The sequence below is a fragment of the Camelina sativa genome, chromosome 15 (assembly GCF_000633955.1).
Source record: "Camelina sativa cultivar DH55 chromosome 15, Cs, whole genome shotgun sequence".
Classification (NCBI taxonomy): domain Eukaryota; kingdom Viridiplantae; phylum Streptophyta; class Magnoliopsida; order Brassicales; family Brassicaceae; genus Camelina; species Camelina sativa.
This window is the reverse complement of record NC_025699.1, coordinates 4,578,627-4,601,472: the sequence shown is the minus strand read 5'-3', so window position 1 is coordinate 4,601,472 and position 22,846 is coordinate 4,578,627. Positions and strand designations below refer to the sequence as shown.

The 22,846-nt window shown below is 35.0% G+C and overlaps 6 protein-coding genes across 6 annotated transcripts; 3 read left to right on the top strand and 3 right to left on the bottom strand.

The window, feature by feature from the left end:
* On the top strand, positions 51-554 carry LOC104748127 (protein LURP-one-related 9-like). Its single transcript, XM_010469812.2, has 2 exons — positions 51-305; positions 383-554. The coding sequence occupies exons 1-2, from the start codon at positions 69-71 to the stop codon at positions 515-517; spliced, it is 372 nt and encodes a 123-aa protein (XP_010468114.2). The 5' UTR covers positions 51-68; the 3' UTR covers positions 518-554.
* On the bottom strand, positions 1,351-2,238 carry LOC104745290 (wound-induced protein 1-like). Its single transcript, XM_010466489.1, has one exon. The coding sequence runs from the start codon at positions 1,986-1,988 to the stop codon at positions 1,668-1,670; it is 321 nt and encodes a 106-aa protein (XP_010464791.1). The 5' UTR covers positions 1,989-2,238; the 3' UTR covers positions 1,351-1,667.
* LOC104745289 lies at positions 4,504-6,929 on the bottom strand. Its single transcript, XM_010466488.2, has one exon. The coding sequence runs from the start codon at positions 6,367-6,369 to the stop codon at positions 4,696-4,698; it is 1,674 nt and encodes a 557-aa protein (XP_010464790.1). The 5' UTR covers positions 6,370-6,929; the 3' UTR covers positions 4,504-4,695.
* On the top strand, positions 7,170-10,443 carry LOC104745288. Its single transcript, XM_010466487.2, has 11 exons — positions 7,170-7,443; positions 7,528-7,650; positions 7,743-7,811; positions 7,930-8,034; positions 8,431-8,485; positions 9,065-9,138; positions 9,346-9,429; positions 9,519-9,659; positions 9,750-9,815; positions 9,895-10,004; positions 10,093-10,443. The coding sequence occupies exons 1-11, from the start codon at positions 7,342-7,344 to the stop codon at positions 10,259-10,261; spliced, it is 1,098 nt and encodes a 365-aa protein (XP_010464789.1). The 5' UTR covers positions 7,170-7,341; the 3' UTR covers positions 10,262-10,443.
* LOC104745287 (60S ribosomal protein L37a-1) lies at positions 19,519-20,586 on the bottom strand. The gene is made up of 4 exons (XM_010466486.2): positions 20,480-20,586; positions 20,228-20,267; positions 19,966-20,054; positions 19,519-19,847 (listed from the first exon to the last, which is right to left on the bottom strand). The coding sequence occupies exons 1-4, from the start codon at positions 20,480-20,482 to the stop codon at positions 19,701-19,703; spliced, it is 279 nt and encodes a 92-aa protein (XP_010464788.1). The 5' UTR covers positions 20,483-20,586; the 3' UTR covers positions 19,519-19,700.
* LOC104745286 (phosphoglucan phosphatase LSF2, chloroplastic) lies at positions 20,684-22,309 on the top strand. The gene is made up of 4 exons (XM_010466485.1): positions 20,684-21,026; positions 21,423-21,628; positions 21,727-21,897; positions 21,975-22,309. Exons 1-4 carry the CDS (start codon positions 20,771-20,773, stop codon positions 22,176-22,178), a joined length of 837 nt encoding a protein of 278 aa, XP_010464787.1. The 5' UTR covers positions 20,684-20,770; the 3' UTR covers positions 22,179-22,309.

Genomic DNA, 22,846 nt, shown 5'->3' with positions numbered 1-22,846 from the left:
AGATAATTAGGACTTGGTTTTAACTAAAAGGAACTAACAAATGTAGAATGTTTCAGGGACTTATAACGATGAGATACAATTGGGAAGTATACAAAGGAGAAAGCACAGAATCTGAAGATCTTCTTTTCTCAGCAAAGGAACCAAATATATTATCCTTGAAAACATCACTTGATGTCACTTTACCGCCAAACCAAAATTCAACAGACATAATTAGTAGTATCGAGCCAGATTTTCGAACATTTGGTCGTTATATCGGCTCTTCTTTCAAACTCTTTGAGCCAATTCACAACACTCTTCTTGCTGAGGTATCTCATTCATTCATTATTCCTCTAGCTAACCACCATTTGCATCCATATGAAAAATGAGAGCTTAAATTATGCAGGTGGTTCATGATTTCACATGGGGAGGACTTATAAAAGGGAGTTACAGCTTCAAAGTGAGAGTGAATCCATATGTAGATTTTGCGTTTGTTGTGGCGTTACTTGTAATCGCGGATGATACTTCCAATCTACGTTAGACATAGATTTCTACTAATGTCAGTCACATTTTGTTTATTTTTTTTTATAAATGGTCAATATATATTAATACTATCATGAAATTATTGGGTGTTTTTGGATAACATTTTATGAAAATTTTGGGGGCATGGGACATTATCTAAGAAAAAACACATCTAGTTTCAATAAATGTCAACATTTGCGTCACAACATCATCCCACGATTAAATTCAAATAATGAATACGCCCATGTCGACTTTTATAATTTTTATCTTCCAACTTGATTAATGTTTTTTTTATATAGTTCCGTTCAGTTATTATCGTTCCAATCGTCGACACACCGATTTGACCATACGAACGACAAAAGAGAGATCACGACAATTAATGCGTGTCCACATCCACAAAAAGACGCACAAGTGACCTTCCTCGTTGCTTCCCACTGCCCCTAATCTTTCTCTTTCATAACTTTAACTCTCTTTTTAAATTATTTGCGTCCACGATTACATTTTATCACTTTTATTTCTTTATTTATCCATTGGAAAAGACAAACTATGATGTCAAATCCTACACACACAAAAAAAAAACAGCAAACTTGGTTAATTTCTTAGTGCGATACATCAATCTCTCTAAACACGTGATCTTAGACAAGATTAGCACAAACCCAAATAAATTTGTCATGCATTGATTTGATTGATTAAAAATTTGAGGTACAAACGCAACACTAAAATGTAATTAACTCATTTTATACAACTTGTTTTGTAGCTATCTTAATTAACTTAGCTCGTTTATCAAATTCAGACACAAATATGAGCCAGTTATGGTTTTGTGTACAAACGTTTAATAAAAATATCATCAAAAGATCCCAAAAGCACATTTTTATTTCAATTATAATATAACCAAACGTTACATCAGATGCAACGGGACAACAAGTCCATTCGGGTTTCCCCATTCTTGTTTCCACTAAAAACACACACAAATTTAAAAGCAAATTAAAAAGAACTAGCGACAGCTAAAACGCAGCGTTAGCTTTCCAAACGCACACACCGCGTTTAAAACAGCAACCAAATCTTTTATCAACCCATAAAACAAAACAAACCAAACCAAACACACAACGACACGTAATCAGCCTTTATTTAGTTATAATCTGACGTGGCTGTTACTTTACCAAATTCCTTCAAATCGCAAGAACCAAACCGGGTACGGATTTACCAGCCCGACCCGAGAATTGGCTTTCCCAGACGGAAGGGCAATGCGACGGAGCAATCTCAGCGGAGCGTCGTCCAGCAACAACGTTACCAATCCGCGTAACGGTGAGAGAAGTGTTAGAGTACTCCCTCACCTGAGTGATTATCCCATTCGCTACGGTCCAAGCGTGGATCCAAGAAACAGAGGTCGCGGCGTCGCAGCCTTCAGCGATAACGGTGGATCCGAACGAAACGACGGAGAGAGGAACGAACTCGAACGAGGGAGAGACACCTCCGGTGAGCATGCGCATCAAAAACTGGTGCGGCGGAGGGCCGTGGAACCAATACTCCAGATCTGGGGTTAGGATCCGGTGAACAGAGTCGACGTCGCGAGATCTCAAGGCTTCATACAGTTTCAGAACCACGTCTCGGTTCTTTATCTCTGATTCCGCCAGAGTATCCAGTTCTTGGCGAGTTTCTGAAATCGAAGTTGGCGAAATAATAAAAAAAAAAGAGGAAGAAGAAGAAGATGAAACGATGGAGGATTTTGAAAATGGAATGTATGACGAAAATGGGATTTATATAGCGGAGGATATGGGGTTGGGGTTTGATTCTCTACAACCAATCCTATTTTTAAGGTTTTTGGATTTTTAGCTTTGCGTTGACACGTGTCGGGATATTGTTGGGTTAAACTGGATTGTGGGACCCGAAGATAAAGCTCTTTGAAAGTTGAGCCAGCTAATGTTTAGACCCTACTATAGTCGTCGTATTAGGTGAATATTTATTTGGTTAATTGAATTTTGCTTGTGGTAAGTAAAACTAAATATCACTCTTGACTTTTAGTTGATGATTTTGAGAAGAAATCAATTTTTATCTTAACCCAAATGGCCAAACCTGTGAAAGTTTTTTAGTTGATTCAGAAATTTATGTAAGATTTTGTTTTAAAAATTAAATTGAAACGGAACTATACATTTTTAAAACAAATTATGATGATTTAAAAATAGATTTAAAAAGAACACAAAATTTTACTAGTATATTTGTGCAATTTTTAATAATTAAAGGTGCAATCAGTTTTTTGTTAAATCTAATGAAAAATCATTCAGAGAATAACACCAGAAAATTTTAGCTAGTATTTAGAAATTATTGAACAAATAACAAGCACATGGATTGATTTAAAAAAAAAAAATCAATGATCCACTAATTACAAACTTTTTAAAAATTAGTATTTTAATTAAAATCCACTAACAAAAAATCTTTAAATTAATTTTTAATAATGACTTTCCAGAATAAAAAAATTAATTAATTTTTGATATTTTCCTAAGCTCATATACAGTCAAATTATTGGAGGAAACATTTTAACGGATCACTATTCATTTATAATAAAGAAATGGATTCTTGTTAGTATTCTATTAAAATGATTGGTAGAGAAATTAAGAAATATGTAAAGAAACGTGTTCAACGAGTGTGTTGGTCGGCCAGTCGGGCCAACCGAGATCACAAAGGTTTCAGAAATCAGAAGGCAGCATTATGCATGATCACCTTACCACGTGTCGATCACATAGTCCACGTAGATCAGAATGGTCACCTATGGCTTGGTCTAGTCATGTGACTCTGGTGTGTGTACCCTTGACACGTTTCGATGTTTTATTCTATACTATACTTCATTTATACGTATTTTTCTTTCAACAAACAGGGGGAATGTATTGAAGAATTTTGGAATCGTAGAAAGTTTTAATTGGTTAAAGATTATGTGAAATATATAGTCTTTGGCAACAGAAATTAAGCTATATTTTTTGTCAATATTGGTTAATGTTTTGTTCTTTAAACCAATTTAAGACTTTTAGAAACTAAAATTTGATTGGATGATAAAAAAGTAACTTTGTTCTTGTCATAATCCTCTTTTGATATTGATGCAGCGTTTTACAAGGAAAGATAAAGGCAAGCTTTTTAAAGTAGGGCTTAAAGCTTTAACTAGTAGTACATCAAAAGTTGATTACACAAGAAAATACAAAAACTTGATTACATAAACAAATAATTATACATAAGTGGATTAGTGATGTGGTTCTCCACGAAAATGACTCTTAAGACAGCGACGCATAATTCATAATGTTGCATAGTGCATACTCAATGCTCATACTCTGATCTTTCTCTAAAATGACAATTTTGCGTTTTGATTGTATCCGGTTTGAAATTTTCAGTTAAGTTATCTTCACATTAAGACCAAAAAAAAAAAAAATTCAGTTAAGTTTGGTTCGGCTCATAATCAAACCGCAATAAGTCCGGTTCTCTAAGGTATGCAATAATATCATAAAGAACCGAGACGTGGTTCGGTATCATATACTGAAATAGTGAAAAATATGCATACCTTATATGAATACTTCTTCAGACATTTTTTTTTGCATATATAATTTGTCTGAAGAATTTGCTTCTTTCCTTTTTCAGTTTAGTTTGGTTTCCGTACTTCGCATAATTTACAAATCGTTTTTGCTCCTTCCAAATCTCTAGATCGAAGAACCCAAACATCCAACCATATCATAACAAAATTGGACAAATTCAAAATCCTTTATGATAATTGCCCATATTTAACCCCAAGAGGAAAAAATAAAAGACTACTGTATGTTCAAAAGATGTGCCTGGACCAAAGATGAAACATGACAGACTCAAAATTGTATGTTCAAAAGATGTGCCTGGACCAAAGATGAAACATGACAGACTCAAAATCTCTCACGGTCCATGTACGAATTCATCTCAGGTTCTTACTACTTTACTACTAACCCATGTATTAGAAACTACTAACCCATGTATTAGAAACAAAAGTCAAGCCTGTAAAGTGTAAAGGTCTAACTGAAGTATGACAGAAAAAAATTTACATTACAGGATTGTCTACAACTCACATGAATCAACCGGTTTTGTAATCATTCAAACAGTCTCGTATTCAAAAGTTATCCTCAAATCACACTTATACATCACCAGAAGAGGAAAAAAGAAGCAGAGTTACCAGTGGCTTCCGATTCCATATCAAGCTTCTCGGTGTATAGACAGAGGAGAAGGTGGAGTCAGAACAACCTCGCTTTTATCTTCTTCTTTTACCCTAGGTGTCTGTACATTTGGACTGTGAACCTCTTTCCAAAACCTGCTCGGACTTGGAGAACTAGCTCCACTTATGTTTTTCGGGGAGTTCCGGAGACCAAACCGAGGATCAAACACACCATCTTCACGAGGCAGAGGAGATACCATACTCTTCTCTTCAGCTCTCTGGCAAAATTTATCTTCCACTATCTCATAAGTGTTAGCAGTTCGAACTTCTTGAGCTAAAGAGCACCAGCAACAGAATAACCAGAGTGCACAATCAGCAACCGCAGCTCTACCGAAGCAGAACTTATAACTCGGCAGTTTGAATCTTTTCCTCATCTGAATTCTCCAAAATCCACCATAGAGCAAACCAAACACACAAAGAAGGATTCCAGATATCCCAAGCGCCTCTCTAACCGTCTCGTTATCGATATTAACCGCAGCTAAGTTGAATATAAAGAAAGGTGCCAAACAAAAGAGAATAAACGTAGCTATGTGAACATACATGTTCCCAAACCCAACTCTCTCCATGTTCCATCCAAAGACACAGAAAGTACAGAAAAGAGAAAGATAAGCCAATGAAATATCATCCCAAATATCCAAAATCCCACCACTCCATTGAGGATCTCTCACAGGAACCATTCCATCCCCAACCCCTGTGGAAGCAGAAGCAAACGAGTACCTCCTCTCTAAAGTAAACCGGCGGTTCACAGACCCTTCTTCACGCTGCAGTTGATTCTCCTCATCTTCATGTGAATCATCATAATCTTTCCCAAGTGGACTTAGTATAGTGTACAAACCTGCAACCGCAGGAGCTCCAATAGCAGCAGAGATACATATAGCGACTCCAATGGGAGGTCTCTCTGATCTCCTGTATCCAACATTAAGACCACAAAGCGCGTACTGAGCAAAACAATTCAAGTGAAGCAAAATGATAACAACCAGCATATGCATCCACTCATTAGGCTTATAAGTCCCGTTCTTGCAATAAGCATTCCTAAGCTTTGTAATATCATCATGCTTCCATCTACAAAGAAGCACCAAGTGATAAAACCGTTTCGGATGTTGATAAAGACACATCAAAGTAAACAACCCATTAAGGATCTGGTTGTTAACTTCAAACCAAGCATCTCTCTGTGACTTCTTAGGCAAAGCATGATTCAACATACCAGTCATAACCATGAAGAGAATAGCACCAGAGACACCAACGACAAGTATCCACACAAAGAGAGCCATGTTTATAGGATTCTTAATCCATTCTTTCCCCATTTTCATCAGAGAACTCCAATCAATCTTCCGGTGAAGCACACCACTGATTCTTTCCCTGAAATTATGGCTGCTGCCGCTACTTGAGCTTGTCACTGACCGTGAAACCTTGTCTCTATCCTCAGCCATTTTCTTGAATTTAGCAGAAGGAGAACCAAATTTGAGAAGCTTGATTCTACTAGAAGCATCAGGCAAACCACTAACAGACCATCTCCTAGGCTTACCATCACCAATTAGAGTTCTTCTAGATGTCGAAAGATCAAGAGGACAAGGAGGAGGAACCTTTGTTTTACCAGAAGAACCATTAGATTCCTCAATCTCTGCTTTCGAATTCTCATCACAATTCGATCCCATTGTATCTCTCTCTCTCTTGAAGAAGATCAAATCTTATGGAATAAAGCAGGAACTACTCTTAAAGGCATATATGCTTAAACATTGTTGGCAAAGAATATAAAACCCAGAAAAAAAGAAGAAGAAAAGATTCCAACTTGACAACGAAGCTTCTCTTTTCAGCACGTTGAAACCAAACAAAGTCTTCAGATTTGACTCTAAACAAAAGAAGGTAAAGAAAAGGAATCAATCAAACCCTTAATTGGGAAACTCGTTTAAATCGAATTTAATAATGCCCCCCAAAAAATTCGATTCAGCTACAATTACAGAGAACAAAAAAACACAGAAAAATTTAGAAAGAAGCGTTTTTACTCAAGACTATGAATTTTCAAAAAAGGAGACTTTGAAGAAGAAGAAGAAGAACCGATAAGCGTGTAAATCAAAAAGGCTTGGTGTGAAAATTGCTGGAACATGAGATTGGTCGTTAGGGAAGAACAAGTCTCAGATTCTTGTTTTCTTCTTGTCTTGGTAGCAGTTTAACTATAGCATCGATCAGGCCGCCATTATTGTCCCAAGACGTTTTTATTATTGTATTTGTTCGAAAAAGTTTAGCATATATGATTAGACAGGCCCATTAACGACCCTATTTGTAAAAATAATACCCAACAAAGGTCCATACTCCATAGTGTTACTCAGATGCAAACTTCGTGGTGTTTTTAACTTAATTAAAAACGACGTAACGTCTTAAACCTAAAAATTAAAACGGCATACTTTGTGTGACCCACTGGGATATTAGCGTGTTCTCTCTCTCACCTTCTCTCTACGTTGTCTGGCTCCAAACGTATGAACCAGAACAAAGGCTTTTAGATAGTTCCGTGTCCGAACCCTAAAATTTTTATTCAATAAACCTCACAACAACAAAATAAAATTAAAAAAACGAATGCTTTTGTTCAATCATCTTCTCAGTATCTGATTCCGAAGAAACCCTAATTAATCATGGACTGCTCATGCAGTACTCGTTCTTCGTCTCTGCTCATCTCTTCTGAACCATCGTTCCGCTTCCCTCGCTCTAATTTCGCCTCCAATCTCAAATTCTTGGTTTGTATAAGTATCCCTTAGTTGTCTTTGATTCGAATTCGATGTTCTATAATATTAAAGTTCTGGGCTTTTTTTTTGTTTCAGATACCGAAAGAGACGAAGCTTGTGAAGCAGCGTTTGGTAGTGAGGAGTTCATCTGGGTCTGATGATCTTAACGGCGACGTTAATGGGTTCCCTCTCAAACCTAACAAACTCTTTGTTCAAGAGGTAATTTTTTCAAATAGCTCTGTAAGTCTCTGTTTCCTGGGTATTTTGGTGGATGAGAAGTGGCAATTTGATGAATTGTTGGAATTTTTAAGGCGATTGGAGCTGAGTATGGAGAAGGGTTTGAGACTTTTAGACAGGATGGTCCTCTCAAAGTTGATGTGGTAAGTGCTACTAGTGCTTACGAATCTTTTTATTTGTTGAGAGTTTGATCAAAAGAGCTGTTTATGGAAAGCTTGTCTTGTTGGTAACATGCTGTTTATTTGGTTTGCTTGTAAGTAGGATTTCTGGAATGAGAAGTTGCAAGATGGGTTTCTTCAAAGGATACGTTACGCAATGAAACCAGATGAAGCCTATGGACTTATTTTCTCTTGGGACAATGTTGTGGTAATTCTTCTTTGACACCATCTTTATGTTTGTAAGTTACTTGGTTGAAGTTCTTTGTTGCTTATAACTAGATTACCTAACTTTGTGGGGCATGAGGATTTGTATTGTAAATATTGGTTTTTTAGTTTGTCTAGATGATGCTGCCCTATTGTATTGGTAGTTCTAGGAAGTGTTAGGATATAATTGCGTGGTCCATGCATACTAGTTTTAGGCTTAGTTTAGGTATAATTTCCTTTTCGTCTTGTATGGCAGGGGGATTTGGCTAAAGTTGTAGAATTTAATTGCTTCTTTAGATGATGCTTTAATGTTAGGTGTTAAGTCCCATGAGGTCTATACTAATTTTGGATTCTGGGATCAAAATTTCTCATTTTTCTATTTATGGTTCAAACTTTATAGGCTGATACTCGAAGTCTTAAGTTGGAAGCTTGGAAGCAGCTTGCTTCAGAAGAAGGTAAGCTTTTATTGCTCTTCTGCTTCTAAATTTACCTATATATAATCTAATTTCTTTTTTGCATACATGTGAGTGGAAAATAATATCATGCAATTCCTGCTCATATATGTTTAGTATTGCCCCTGCACCCTATTAAGGAATGTCGAGAGTGTGAACCAAGATTTTAATGAACTCATACGTTAGAATACATTCTAGTCCTCAATTGTTTGTTTTGCATTTTTCTGTTACGTTTTAGATGTAAATATAGTGTGTTTCCCGTTCAGTGTTTTAAGAAACCTTTAGAGTTTAACTATAATTTTCTTTGTAAATTGTAAACGCAAAGAAACTCCACTGCGTTTACAGTTCGCAACAGAATTTGGAAAACCCAAATGCAAAAGTCGGCGAGTCTGCGTCTAAACAATCTAATCCTTTCGGTATAGAGATTGCTCTGGATGCTCATTGCAGGATATAGTTGTCTTGTTATGTAGAGGTTTAATATGTGTACTGCTGTATTAAGATAATCTCGTGTGTTTTGGTCTTTATCTGACATGCTTTAAAATTCAAGGCATTGCTTTTATCTTACATGAATTTGTCTGGCAGGAAAAGAAATTGTGGAGGAGAGGGATATCCAAAGACAGATGCTTTATGCTGGCGCTGACCATGTGCTGAGTAAGGTTTGATTTTTCTGTTCGCAGTTACCATTTTCTTGGATATGAAAGTTTAAGCAAGCAGTGACATATGTTCTTGTGAATTCATAACTCTTGGCTCATAGTATTCTTTTATATTTAGGACTTAGCCATAACTCAGAGCTCTATTTGTCTGCTAGATTCATATCAGAAGGAAAGGGGTTTAATCAGTGGTTGATTCCCAAAAAATTTCAGGTGTTGTTTTGGGAGAAAACGCAAAGCAAAATCGACAGATTGAAACTGAGGCTATCGGAGATATATTATGATAATCTTCTCAAGGTAAGGTCTTTCGTTATCAATCTTTGCTTTACTATGATACGTTTTATTTGTAGGTTCCCTGAGTTGTGTTTTCGCTATCTATATTTCAGCTCACAGAACCAAAAGAGGGACTTAGAGATTGGCTTGACGCTGTTTCAACTGCTCGCATTCCCTGTGCTGTTGTCTCAAATCTTGATCGAAAAAACATGATTAATGCACTTGAACGGATGGGACTTCAAACGTATTTCCAGGCGAGTAATAATAACTTTAGAGAATCATTTCCTTTTTTTTGCAAATGAACGGTTATATTTGCTGACACTTGTATTCATTTTCTATTTCAGGCAGTGGTTTCAGAGGAAGATGGTATGGAATCTATAGCTCACAGATTTCTTTCCGCAGCTGTGAAGGTACTGTTACAATTTCAATTGTGAATCCTAGACAATTTTTGTGAATTGTTTGGTGAAAGATTACAAACTTTTTATGCAGTTGGATAGAAAACCATCGAAATGTGTTGTGTTTGAGGATGATCCTAGGGGTATAACTGCTGCTCACAACTGTACAATGATGGCAGTTGGATTAATCGGTGCTCATCGGGCGTAAGTATAATAAAAAGTACTCTTTATCCATCTTTGGGAACCAGAAGTATTTTGGCATCTAACTTTTATCAAAAAAACAAATTTGCAGGTATGATCTGGTTCAGGCTGATCTTGCAGTTGGAAACTTTTACGAGCTATCTGTGATAAACCTCAGAAGATTATTTGCGAACAAAGGCTCTACATTTATGGAGCATGAGAAACAAATCATAGAAAAATCGCCGCCCAAAAGAAAGCTAACCATTGATACCATATTCTAGGCATTGGACCGCAGCATATAGTAGTTAGGCTAGGTTCATATATTCTCTTAAGCTCTTGTCTTTATGGTCTATAGACTTTATACATATGTTTGATACTAGACGTCTAGACGCAAACCGGATCTATCGAGTGAAAATAGCATGCTTATTATCACCATTTCCGTGGGTTTCTTTTGGCTGTTTCATGACCAATGTTCTTAACTCGTTTGCATTGTACATTTTTGGTTGTGTGGGAGTTTCATGAGAAAGCGATGGGTAAGTGGACCCAAGAAAACATTCCTGGAGCTTCGGACAATGGCATCAATGGTGGGCTGTTAATAACGAATCAGATACTTTTAAAGTAGAACCCAAAAGACAAAACTTGAAACAGTGACTGTTATGGCAAAAGTGGCCTGTCTCCGTAAACGGCTTTTTCATACCCCGATAATAGCCCTGTGTTGAATTCATACATTTGACTATTGATCTGGTCTAAACATACATTATGTTTATGAATATTTGAATTTCGTACCCCAATTTCGAAATCAATACCCCAAATATAATTGTTGTGCCATAACATACAAAAACGTGTTTATCGACTAACTCTGTTAAGCTTCCGTTTAACCGTTCTGATGTGGATTCCACGTGTGCGCAGCGATCCAAACGACGTCGTTTTGGTCAATTTCTCTCACAAAATCTCTCTTCATCTATCGCGAAACTCTCTCACGGCAGAGGAACCATAGAATTTGGGCGTTTTCAAATTTGAGTCGATCTGAAAGAGCTGCCTAAACACCTATTTTGGGCTGCCTAAACTACTTCAGATCGACTTGAAAATTAAAAATGCCCAAATTCTAGGGTTCCTACCTGAGAGAGAGAGTTTCGGGAGAGAGAAAGAGAGATTTTGTGAGAGAAATAAAAAACAACGTCTTTTTGGTCAAAATTTTAGTTTCTCTGTTTAACCAAAACAACGTCGTTTGGATCGCTGCGCACACGTGGAATTCACGTCACAACGGTTAAACGGAAGCTTAACAGAGTTAGTTGATAAACACGTTTTTGTATGTTATGGCAAAACAATTATACTTGGGGTATTGATTTCGAAGTTGAGGTATGTAATTCAAATATTCATAAACATAATGTATCTTTAGGCCAGATCAATAATCAAATGTATGAATTCAACACAGGGCTATTGTCGGGGTATGAAAAAGCCGTTTTTCCGCAAAAGTGGTAAAAACTTACCCATTTGTGTTTCAGTATTGCCTTTACAAAAACCATATGTTTTCAACATTAGTAGAAACTAGATTAAGAATAGGCATCAAAATGGAAAAATATGGCTAATTATAATTTAGGTTACATAAATATTGTCCAGTAAATCCTACCATATCTAACTTTTTCGAAATTCTTTTGCTAAGTCTACAATAAGATGTATAACGAGTATGAACTAATATGGAGTATAATAGCTGACTGTGTTTACTTGTACCATACCATTAATGGGAGTAATAACTCGTGATTATGCAGTTCAGGATCTCACTTGTTTTGCCTCCATAATGTAGAAATTGCATACATATATTTGTAGGTCGAATTTAAAAGAGAATAAAAAAAGAAGATGTTTTCCTCTTGGGAAATGGATCAGTGGAGCAATTTGATTGTTACAACCAAAATCCAAAAGGACCTTTGATTCAATTTGCGAATTTGATTGACATGTGCCCTATTAATTGTACTCCACAGAATCGCATAAAACGCAAAACTTTTATAAAGTTATCTCTTAATTATTAATTAATGAATGTATTTTTACTCATTTCGACATTTTATTGGGTGGGGATTTATTTATATATATAAAAAGATAAAGAAAAGTGGGGTCTCTTTTATGTTTGTTGTACTAATCATAATCAGAATGTTCTTTGACAGACTTATTCTTTGTTCCATTGTGCATAAAACCTAAACTTGTAATGATTAGATTTCCCAATGTCATTAGCTAGCTATTAGGCTTTCTTGTAAATCTTTTTTTTTTAATGCTTTGATAAAAGTTTCGAACATAACTAGTCCAATGATATTGGTTTTGTTTTGGTTAGAAATACAATTTTAGTTTTATAATGACAACTTATTGACAAGTAACTTGTTTCTCACCCTAAAGTGATCCACTAATTAAAAAGAAAGACAAATATTTCATATCCAAGTAACTAATTTTATATCTGGATATTGATATTTAAGTTCTCATCCGACAGAATGAACATTTCAATATAGTGGTTTTCCTAACATAATTAACGAAACTAATCAAAACTATATCATGTTAATGACACGTTTCCTCATACCTATCAAAAATATACGATCAACAGAATAAAGGAGATGCAAATAAGAAAGTTAGGACTTAAGAATTTGAAATTTGTACTCACCCAATTGGATCAGAGCTGTTATATATATGTTAATTTATTCTCATATATATGAATTAAACTGGGTGTGATTGCAAGTAATGCGACTTTTAAACGAATTTGTCCAAACAAATAAAAACATAACCAAACAAAATAAGGGTCCACCTCTCTCCCCAGCCAGCAAAATGTTGATTTTGACACATAGAGGATATGGAAAAGATATAACCAAAAAACAGTAGTATATTTACAAATGAATTAAAATGCTGATCATCCACATTATTTCTTGTAACAATTAGTTAGCTTTTTCCCCTTTCATTGTCAAACTTTATGATAAAGAACCTACTTGCATAATATACAGAAATTGATGTTTTTGTTTGTAGATAACAAATACAATCATAAAGTACAAACTACAACAAAGTAATACATCGAGTTTCGTATGAAATATCCTAACGAATCATTGTGATATACGTTTTGGATAAACGTTTGATCCTTTGTGTTTTGTTTTAACCCTATATAATATCCTAACGAATCATTGTGAGATGGAGATAATATGAAGGTTAAACCCTATATATACGTTTTGTTACAAGTTTGATCCATTGTGTTTGTTTGAACCCTATATAATATCCTAACAATTCATTGTGATATGGAAAAAATATGAAGGTTTAACCCTATTTATACGTCTTCGTTTAAATTCTGATCTATTGTGTTTGTTTGAACCCTATATATATAATATCCTAAAGAATCATGGTGATATTGACATAATATGAAAGGTTTAAACCCTATAAAAACGTTTTAAAGTTTGATCAGTTGTGTTTTGTTTGAACCCTATATAGCTAGGTTTCCTATAGAAGAAGAATACCTAATCTTTACATATACTTTTCAAAGAAAGAGAGATCTTCAGTTAAGTCAAATAAGCCAACTAACACACATAAGGACAAGATGTTGCTTGTGTTGCCTACACACTTTAGAAAAATTGGATCAAAAGTCTACAACCGATTAATTTCAAAATTGTGAAAAGGAGAATTTTTCTTACAATCGATTCATTAAATCTTTTTAAGACCATATGTTTTATAGGCTTTTAGCCGTAAGCTACCGAGTACAACGAACCAAATTCGAATCTAAATATGGTGTGGCCAAAAAAGTCTTGAAAAATAGTTGTATGTATCATTGCTTATTTAAAATATTCACTAAAATACTAATGATTAACAAGTGACAAATAAAACTTTTAATATATTTAGTGAATTTTCAGTGGGTTTTTTTTTTTAGAAAAGAAGAAAGTTGAAACACCAGAGAGGAAAAAAGTAGAGGCCAATGCTTTGCCACTAATCACTTTGGTTTGGCCAACTCCATCATTAAAATTTTAAAAAGTTCAAACCCCTCCACTGATTAATAAACTTTCTTAATTTCCACAAATCCACTGCATCTAATCTTACGTTTCAACATTATATTCAAAACACACGCACATTTAACTCCCCAAATCCACTGCATCTAATCATAGGTCAATATATGTAATCTCCAACAAATTAATCTCAAGCTATTAATTTCTTGTTCATAGATGTACATATAGTTGCATGAAACAGTAGCTGCTTAACTTGTGGGTAGTTTAATGAATGTTAATGAACTGAATGATTTTTTTGAAAATCCACTAAGCTAAGTGGGAAAAATATACAAATAATGATTTTTCTCGTTTAAAGTTTTTTGATTCGATAAGAGGATACGACCAACAAATAAAATGTTGTAGGAAGACTTTGTTGAAAAGTCCTCTAAAGTGACTGATTGAGCCCAACTCTCCATTATGCTCCCTTTGTTTTGTTCCTTACTATTACTTACCAGCTTCCATTTTGTCCTTTTCTTTCATATTCTTATATCATGTAATACCTTGATTTTTTTTTGAAAATATAGACTTGTAATTGAGAAATTTAAATATATAATATTTGAACCGTTACTTTATTAAATGCCTTTGGCTTTCCATAATTTCGAAACACAAAAAAAAAATAACGAATTTAATCAACAGTAACCCTAAGACGGATGCCATACGTACAAAGGGAAACAAAAACTTTGTATTTTTCGTATTCAGCTATATATATAATAAAGCTATACCAAAGAACACAAATAAAGAACCAAAAAAAAAGAGGGGGGAATTTTGAAGAGGTATATAACGCGATAGATGAGGATAACAAGAAGCGAAGATTCATATATCATAGTGCCTTGTTGGTTGTCAAAAACTCAAAATCATGTGGAGACGAACAAAAAACTGACAGCACAAAAAGAGTGGTCGAACGATACTTTCCCATGAAACTTTACATATTTCTTCTTTTATTTCGTTTTATTTATATTTTGTCAAATAAGACTTTTTATAATGCTTCTAAAAAATATTGATAATGCTAAAATACAATACTTCATTTTTTTTTTAAGGGAGGACCTACTTAGTTACGATATACTGTACTTATCCAAAAGAAAAAGAAAAGAACCGAAATAAAAGAGATTTGTGATTTGTAAGTTGGATACAAAGTGGAAACATGTCGAGAATTGTGTTCCTTTTACCGACCTAAAAACTCCTATGTTTTAAGTCGTGGTGGTCGTTTTATTAATGTTTTTGCTTTGTAGTTTTAGTGAATTTGTAAGCATTAATTCAAAACAATATAATCATCTGATGTTGCATCTTTGATCTTAGTCCTAACTCGTAAGTATTGTTACAATTATGAATCATCAGTTCAGTTAATAGTCGACAAAAAACTGCGACTAAAAAAACTTAAAACAGAAAAAGGTAACTAAAAAGTTTTAGTATTTGTTTTTTTTACTATCGTCGTCAAATACTACTTGAACGGCAGTTTTTTTCTTCTAATGAGAAGCTAGAAGATTACACCCACACATAAAGATAAGATAACCAAATTAGAGACAAAATGGTAGACATTTATTCTGATAGATAAATGATATGATATACATGGCCCTTTTGGAATAATACTATTAACATTGACCATCACTTACACACACATATATCTCTTATATATATTTTCAGTGTCTTAGTACATCAATGTCTATAAAGAATGATTCTAATCCACAAGGAATGATCATATCTCCTGCTCGCTGTATGCGAGACCTTGATGGTCTCCTTGGTTCAGGATTACGATATTCCATCTTTTTGAGTATTTTACAGACACCCCACCTTAATTAAGTTCATGAACTTTTATATATATAATAAAGTGCATGTAGCTTAAAAAGCCATAACTCATAAGAAAACTATTGGAGATTCATCACTCAAACTAGTACAATCGAGGATCTAGAAACCAACCTTTAGTTATGTGGACGAGATAAAATCAGACAAGGTGGAGCCGTTGGATTATGATCGAGAGAAACATAGATATGTTTGAACCTTCACCCAAAAAAATATAATCGAAACTGTTGTCAAGTGGGTGAATTGCATTTATTAATTGGCAAAATTTATTACTCCAAAAGCAAAATGACTGTCCAATGAGGGCATCTCCTCACGTGAAGTCGGCCACCACCAATCTATTTTTTTCCAATAATTGATACCATAAATTTACAAACCAAATAGTAGTATTATTTTTAATTCTTTTAAACAATTCAAATTGTATTATTTCAAATTATGAAAATATTAATATGAGCATATAAAAGTTGGACTGAGATGGTAATCTTTCACAAGTCTAAAATTTTGTATGGTCTATTTGTGTTGCGATATGAATTCCTACTTGTGAGGATATTAGTAAGGTCACTAAAAACATGATTTGGGACGTCTATTATCTCGTCCATGAATCGATGAATCTTTATCTTCGTTTACTTCATGATGATGCGAGGCATTCTTTGTGTTATTCGTTTCCTTGTGCCACAATACACTATCATTACGTAATTCTGCAAACTTTTCATACACAATACCATCTTCTAGTTGATATTGGTACGGTTAGAAAATTGTGAATGTCTTCTACATATATAAAGCTTGAACGACGAGTACTATAAATTCAATATTCTTACTACTATAGTCTATATCTTCGATTAATCATTCGTCGTCTTCGTCATCATATATGACATAGGTAAGATGACCATATCACTGTTTACATACATCCTTATATATTATTTTCGTTATAAAAATAAATAGTGGTTTCTTTAGAATTTACCCCGAAATATATTTAATATATATATATATATATATATATATATTGAAAAAAGATAATAATAGCTAAAACGGTAAAACCATAAACTCGTAATTCTAAAAGCCAAAAAAAAAGCCATTCTAAAAGCTCTTCCTATTCCAAACTGCCAAGTGTTAATCACAAGCTTACATCAACAATCAACATACACAATGTGGATGGTTGGTCAATATGTAGATACTAGGTGATAGATCACTCTCTTTGGAAATGGTAAAAAGGTTATTTGTACGCTGGTTTATACATTTAACAAACTAAAATGATAAAAACGTTTTCCTTTTATCGAATGCTAAAGACAACTTATATACTACGTAGATTTTGGAAATAAATACTGCGGCCTACAAAAATAAATTGATACTATCAATAAGTGTCGTAAACTTGTACGTTGATAGTGAGACCCAAACAATAAATAGCATGGCACTGGCACTCGTAACAAAGACACACTTATTAATGGATGGTCCCAAAAAGATATCTTACGTACGTTCAAAATCTACATTAGTTTATCATCTTACCATTTATTCATGAACAAGTTTTCACATATTTTAGGTTATGATCAAAATAACTACACAAAAACATATTATATATTCTCTTGTGTATGCATTGCTAATTTTCTCTTACGTACTAAAATAGATCGTGGAAAATATCATTTATGTCCACGTAGGTGCTATAAATGAATGAACTACTTTTTCGAATTCTTTATAAGTTGATTAGTGCGACGTCTATTTCTAATGATCTTCTTGTCTTCACCAAAATCGGCTTATTTGTATTTGAGTAATTGTTTAAAATATAAATTTTCTTTCCTATATGGTTCACTAAAATTTTAGTGTAGTTTTCTATGAGATCTTCGTTTTTTTTATAATAAGGTACACGATTAAATAAACCAAACTACACGAACTCGATCAATCGTAGTCAAACCGATATCTTTGACTTCCCCACCAACAAAATTGAGTTCAAAAGATTACTCAAACGATGATCCCACTTGAAAACTAAATGATCAATTCTCATACAATACAAAAAAAAAAAAAAAAATTAGCGTTGTAACTCACTCGTAAGACCTTTAAACATAATATTTCCGAAAAACAACATTAACGCAAAGGGGATATTTAGCTTGGAATAATATCAAAACAACATTTAAATTTTGCGAAATTATGTCTACCTATAGACTACCAAATGAAGAAAAGTTGAGGTTGAGAGGTCAAAGCCATGTAAGTCAATTGGTCAAATATATAATAGGAGTTAATTAAGAGCTAGGTTAAGAGTTGTTCACATTTGTATTTTGTAGCCAACTTTGTAAACGTAACCTTTGTTGGCCGCAATTGCCTTGTATGTATGCATACATACACAATAAATAAAATTAAATCATGTTGCATATTGTTCACCCAATTCATATGCAAGAATCCTAAACGAAAAATAAAATACTCTTGCCGAAAAATACGTGTGAATACATATGCCTACAGGATTACAATAATCCTAAACAAATTCAATAGTCAGAGATTATCTATATATATATATTTTTTTTTTAAAGTACAAAACTGACTGTTACAAGATGTAAATAAAGGTGAGCAAGAATCGTGGACACATGGTTACATGTGAGATACTTCTCTTCTAAAGATCCCATTCCTCTCTAACCAGTAACCAGAATCTTTCCTCTTTCTCTAATCATATCAAAAGCTCCCTAATCTCCCCCACACACAGCTGTATTATATAATCCTCTCTGATATATATATATATAAGCACAACCCTATTCTCTTTCACTAGATTACAAAACCCCAAAAACTAAAACAACTTTTGTATTTTTCTTTCTTTTACTTCTGTTCTGTGTGATCATCTCATCTCCTCTAATGGAGCAACAACTACCTTCTACTACTACTACTACTAGACCCAAACCCAAGCTACTAAACCGGCTCAACACCTACGTTGGTTCGAGCCGGGTTGGTAAACGTTTCAAACTCGCCGAACGTAATTCAACTTTCACCACTGAGCTCCGTGCTGGTACCGCCACTTTCTTAACCATGGCTTACATCCTCGCCGTCAACGCTTCTATCCTCTCTGATTCCGGTGGTACTTGCTCTGTTTCCGACTGTATCCCTCTCTGCTCTAACCCAACCATCAACCCTTCTCAGTGTACCGGACCGGGTCCTTGTTCGGTACATCTCCGGTGACGGTGTTTATAGAATCTTCGACGGGGATAAGAGAAGGTGGGAGGACGGGGTTAACGGCGGTTACGGTGGCGGTTTATTTCTTCTTTGCGATGTTTTTCACGCCGCTGTTAGCTTCGATTCCGGCTTGGGCGGTTGGTCCGCCGTTGATATTAGTGGGAGTGATGATGATGAAATCGGTGACGGAGATTGATTGGGAAGATATGAGGGAAGCGATTCCGGCGTTTGTGACGATGATTCTGATGCCGTTGACTTACTCTGTCGCGTATGGGTTGATCGGTGGGATTGGGACTTACATCGTGTTGCATCTATGGGATTGGGGTGAAGATGGTTTGGTTAAGTTTGGGTTTTTGAAAAGGAGAGTGGAAGAAGAAGAGGTTAGTCATAATAACAATGGACTTGTCAAAGCTAGTGAGGCTGATAATAATACTACCGTTTAGATTTTTTTTACAATTTTTTTTGTTACTATTTGATTTTAGATTTCTTTCTTAGGAAGAAAAGACTAGTGATTGCATTATTGATTTATTTCTCTTGTAGAGGAAAGTGTAAAAATGTGGTGGGAGAAATAAAGTAAACTGTCGAAATTTTGACATTGGTAAACCAAACTGTAAACTTCATTGAAAAAGAATTGGAAGGTTCAATACAGAAACAAAAAGGGAAAACTCCCTTTTTGTTTAGTTAATCTGAATCAAGGATAAATGCAGATGGAACTCTTCTGATATTTTGATAGGACAAAAAGGACTTCTCACAGTGATGGGAAGGATAGGATTCTCTGGATCTAGCTCTCGGTTTGCTCTCTCAACCGTCTAATAGTACTCCTAACTGTGACAGCACTAGCTGTGTTCATTGTGTATGCACCGCCTGCTTTCACTTTACCGCAATCTTTGCAACCCCAAATACCAACAGCTTTCCTCTTCACCGCGTACTACATATAACCAAAAACTTATTTCACAAAATTGAAAAACAAAAGAGCTTTGCAAACTGATAGCCTTATTGAATTCAATGACGATATGTTTACTCAAGAGGTGGTAAATGAGGAGTACCTTTCCGCAGAACTCGCAGAAGTACTTGCTGTGTTGACTCACTTCCATCTTCTTGATCTGCTTCCTAAGACTGGCACCATATCGTGTACCTTTGCAAACACAACAAATTCAAATAGATTCAGATTGAGGATAATAGAGACATTTCACTTCTCTGTTCGTGATCTGATAATAATTCGTTTCAACATATGAATCAAGAGAATTCTAAAGTTGCATACTTTACAGCAACAGCTATATAGCCAAGGATTGGTTTCTGAATACTAACCATATTTGCCGACAATTCCAGCCTTCTTGGTCCTCTTGGTCTTAAATCCAAAAACACAAATAAGTTGAAAGAACGATACAAACTAAAACCAGATTCCTGGGAGATGGAACAATCTAGTTACAAAAATCTAAGCAATGAAGTTCACATGATCAGACGTCTGAGTATATCTAATCAAATGAATGATCAAGTCTGATGAATACATATATTGAAATCGAAGAGAATCAACTACACGAAACAGAAGATTAAACTCACCATTTTCGCCGGCTTGGGGAGGGAAGCAGACGATGGGCAAGTGCCGGCGAAGAAGAGGAGGGAACTAGATTATGGCTCGTTTCGACAAGTATACAGGCGAGGTAAAAATTAGGGTTTTACTTAATGGGCTAAATAACATTTTACTAAAAGGCCCATTAAATAAAAAAGCCCAATAACACAAATGTGTCGTTATCGTTTTGTGTGACACCACCGGCCATTATTGTGAAACGCATACGTTACTGCAGAGATTTCAATGTTGCATCAGGTGAAAGAACGAGAGATAGAGAGACGATGAGTGTGATTGGAATCAAGAGCTCTATTTTCCCGGTGACTAGATACTCCCGAGAAAAGGATAAACCTTCTTGCTTCGGTTCTTCATCGTTTGATGTGAGATTTCTGAGAAATCTTTCGGGGGTATCCTGCAAAATCTCTGGAGAAAGCTCAGGAACAAATGGGGTTTCTCTTAGCTCCAAGAACAAAATGGAGGATTACAATACTGCTATGAAGAGATTGATGAGGAGCCCTTATGAGTATCATCATGATCTTGGTATACATCTTTTCTTCGATTTTGTTCATAATTTATGATTTCTTTCTTTGTTTGTCAAGAGTAGAACAGTGTTCATTCATTTGACTTTGTGTTTAGGTTGGCTAGTGTTTGATTAGATTTGAACTGAGAGAGTGTTATTGAGGAAGGTGAGTGTAGTTCTTTAAGTTCCAAGAACTCTGGAGTATATGGTTTCTTGAACTTGGAAACAAATTTATCAAATTGATAGCTGTGTTTACAAGGATTTAGTGTTTTGTATGAAGCTAAAAACACACAGGACAGTGTATTCTGGACAACACAATTAGTAGCTGTGTTATAAGGATTTAGTGTTTCATGTGGAGACACGGTTCTAAGTGATGATTTTTTCTCACGTTGTTTTGGTCTTTGTCCTGTTTTCAGGTATGAACTATACATTGATAAGAGATGAACTAATTGTTGGGTCGCAGCCACAGAAACCTGAGGACATAGATCACTTGAAGCAGGAAGAGAATGTTGCTTACATACTTAACTTGCAGCAGGACAAGGACATTGACTATTGGGGAATCGATCTAGACTCCATTGTTACACGATGTAAGGAGCTTGGAATCCGTCACATGAGAAGGCCCGTAAGGATCACTTCTTGCCTTCTTAACCTGTGAATTCAATCATGTGAATCTGAGTTTTTTTTTTTTCGTTTATCAGTTTGGTTTTCTAATTCTGTTAGGCAAAAGACTTTGATCCGCTTTCGTTGAGAAGCCAACTACCAAAAGCTGTTTCTTCTTTGGAATGGGCGGTTTCAGAAGGTAAAGGAAGAGTCTACGTGCATTGCTCAGCTGGATTGGGAAGAGCTCCAGGGGTTTCTATTGCTTATATGTATTGGTTCTGTGACATGAACGTAAGTAAAAAAGGTCTCACTCACTCAACTTCACTCCAAGAAGTTTTATGCGATCTGATTCTGTGTTTTTGGAACAGCTTAACACGGCTTATGACACATTGGTATCGAAGCGTCCATGTGGGCCTAACAAAGGAGCCATCCGCGGTGCAACATATGATCTTGCCAAGAATGATCCCTGGAAAGAGCCATTTGAGAGTCTCCCTGAGAATGCATTTGAAGACGTTGCTGATTGGGAAAGGAAATTGATTCAAGAACGTGTTCGTGCCCTCCGTGGAACCTGAAAATCACTAGAACTTATGTATTTATTGTTGCATCAAATAAGAAATCTCGACTTCTCTATATTCTAAATAAATCTACTGATGGTTACAAAACCTTTTATTCGAGTTAATCGGCCTTGTTGTCATGAACTCTATGGTTCTTCTTCTCATTGCCTTAATAACATGAGGTAGATATAGTGCTCAAAATCTTAGCTAAATTCTATATACTTTAGATAAAGTATTTATAACATTTGGTAAATTGATGGCACAACTCACCAGTAAGTCAGAACTAGTGATCGGATATTGGGACATAAAGACAACACTTAGCTCATGTAAATGAATGTTTGTTCCATTTCCAATACTCTTGGCCTATGGTCTATGCTTTTGGCCCAACGACCACATAAAAACTTAAGAGAATGTAAGGGCAACTCCATTGGTGGAATTCTATAATGATAATGTAAATAGAAGTCGGGATAAGTTGTTAACTTGTTGAGTTGGAATAATTTTGGAATTATTTGATATGGCATTGTTGTAAATGTAAACACACTAAAAGGAAAAGAAAAGCTTAACATATAAATGCATATTTATCCAAACTGGAATAAAATAAAATAATTAAGCTAATTTGTTTTAACATTTTCTTTTCTTACCTAAAATTAAAAGAGGAAAGTACTATAATAAAAAGGAAATACTAA

What these genes read in the sequence shown, in the direction of transcription:
- LOC104748127 (XM_010469812.2), top strand. Translation starts at nt 69, where the DNA reads ATGAGATACAATTGGGAAGTATACAAAGGAGAAAGCACAGAATCTGAA. An exon ending in ACAACACTCTTCTTGCTGAG is followed by an intron (nt 306 to 382) that starts GTATCTCATTCA and finishes TAAATTATGCAG; the next exon opens with GTGGTTCATGATTTCACATG.
- LOC104745290 (XM_010466489.1), bottom strand. Translation starts at nt 1,988, where the DNA reads ATGCGCATGCTCACCGGAGGTGTCTCTCCCTCGTTCGAGTTCGTTCCT.
- LOC104745289 (XM_010466488.2), bottom strand. Translation starts at nt 6,369, where the DNA reads ATGGGATCGAATTGTGATGAGAATTCGAAAGCAGAGATTGAGGAATCT.
- LOC104745288 (XM_010466487.2), top strand. Translation starts at nt 7,342, where the DNA reads ATGGACTGCTCATGCAGTACTCGTTCTTCGTCTCTGCTCATCTCTTCT. An exon ending in ACAAACTCTTTGTTCAAGAG is followed by an intron (nt 7,651 to 7,742) that starts GTAATTTTTTCA and finishes GGAATTTTTAAG; the next exon opens with GCGATTGGAGCTGAGTATGG. An exon ending in TCTCTTGGGACAATGTTGTG is followed by an intron (nt 8,035 to 8,430) that starts GTAATTCTTCTT and finishes CAAACTTTATAG; the next exon opens with GCTGATACTCGAAGTCTTAA.
- LOC104745287 (XM_010466486.2), bottom strand. An exon ending in TGGAATTGTCGGCAAATATG is followed by an intron (nt 20,055 to 20,227) that starts GTTAGTATTCAG and finishes GTGTTTGCAAAG; the next exon opens with GTACACGATATGGTGCCAGT. An exon ending in TCTGCGAGTTCTGCGGAAAG is followed by an intron (nt 19,848 to 19,965) that starts GTACTCCTCATT and finishes GGTTATATGTAG; the next exon opens with TACGCGGTGAAGAGGAAAGC.
- LOC104745286 (XM_010466485.1), top strand. Translation starts at nt 20,771, where the DNA reads ATGAGTGTGATTGGAATCAAGAGCTCTATTTTCCCGGTGACTAGATAC. An exon ending in TCCGTCACATGAGAAGGCCC is followed by an intron (nt 21,629 to 21,726) that starts GTAAGGATCACT and finishes TAATTCTGTTAG; the next exon opens with GCAAAAGACTTTGATCCGCT. An exon ending in ATTGGTTCTGTGACATGAAC is followed by an intron (nt 21,898 to 21,974) that starts GTAAGTAAAAAA and finishes TTTTTGGAACAG; the next exon opens with CTTAACACGGCTTATGACAC.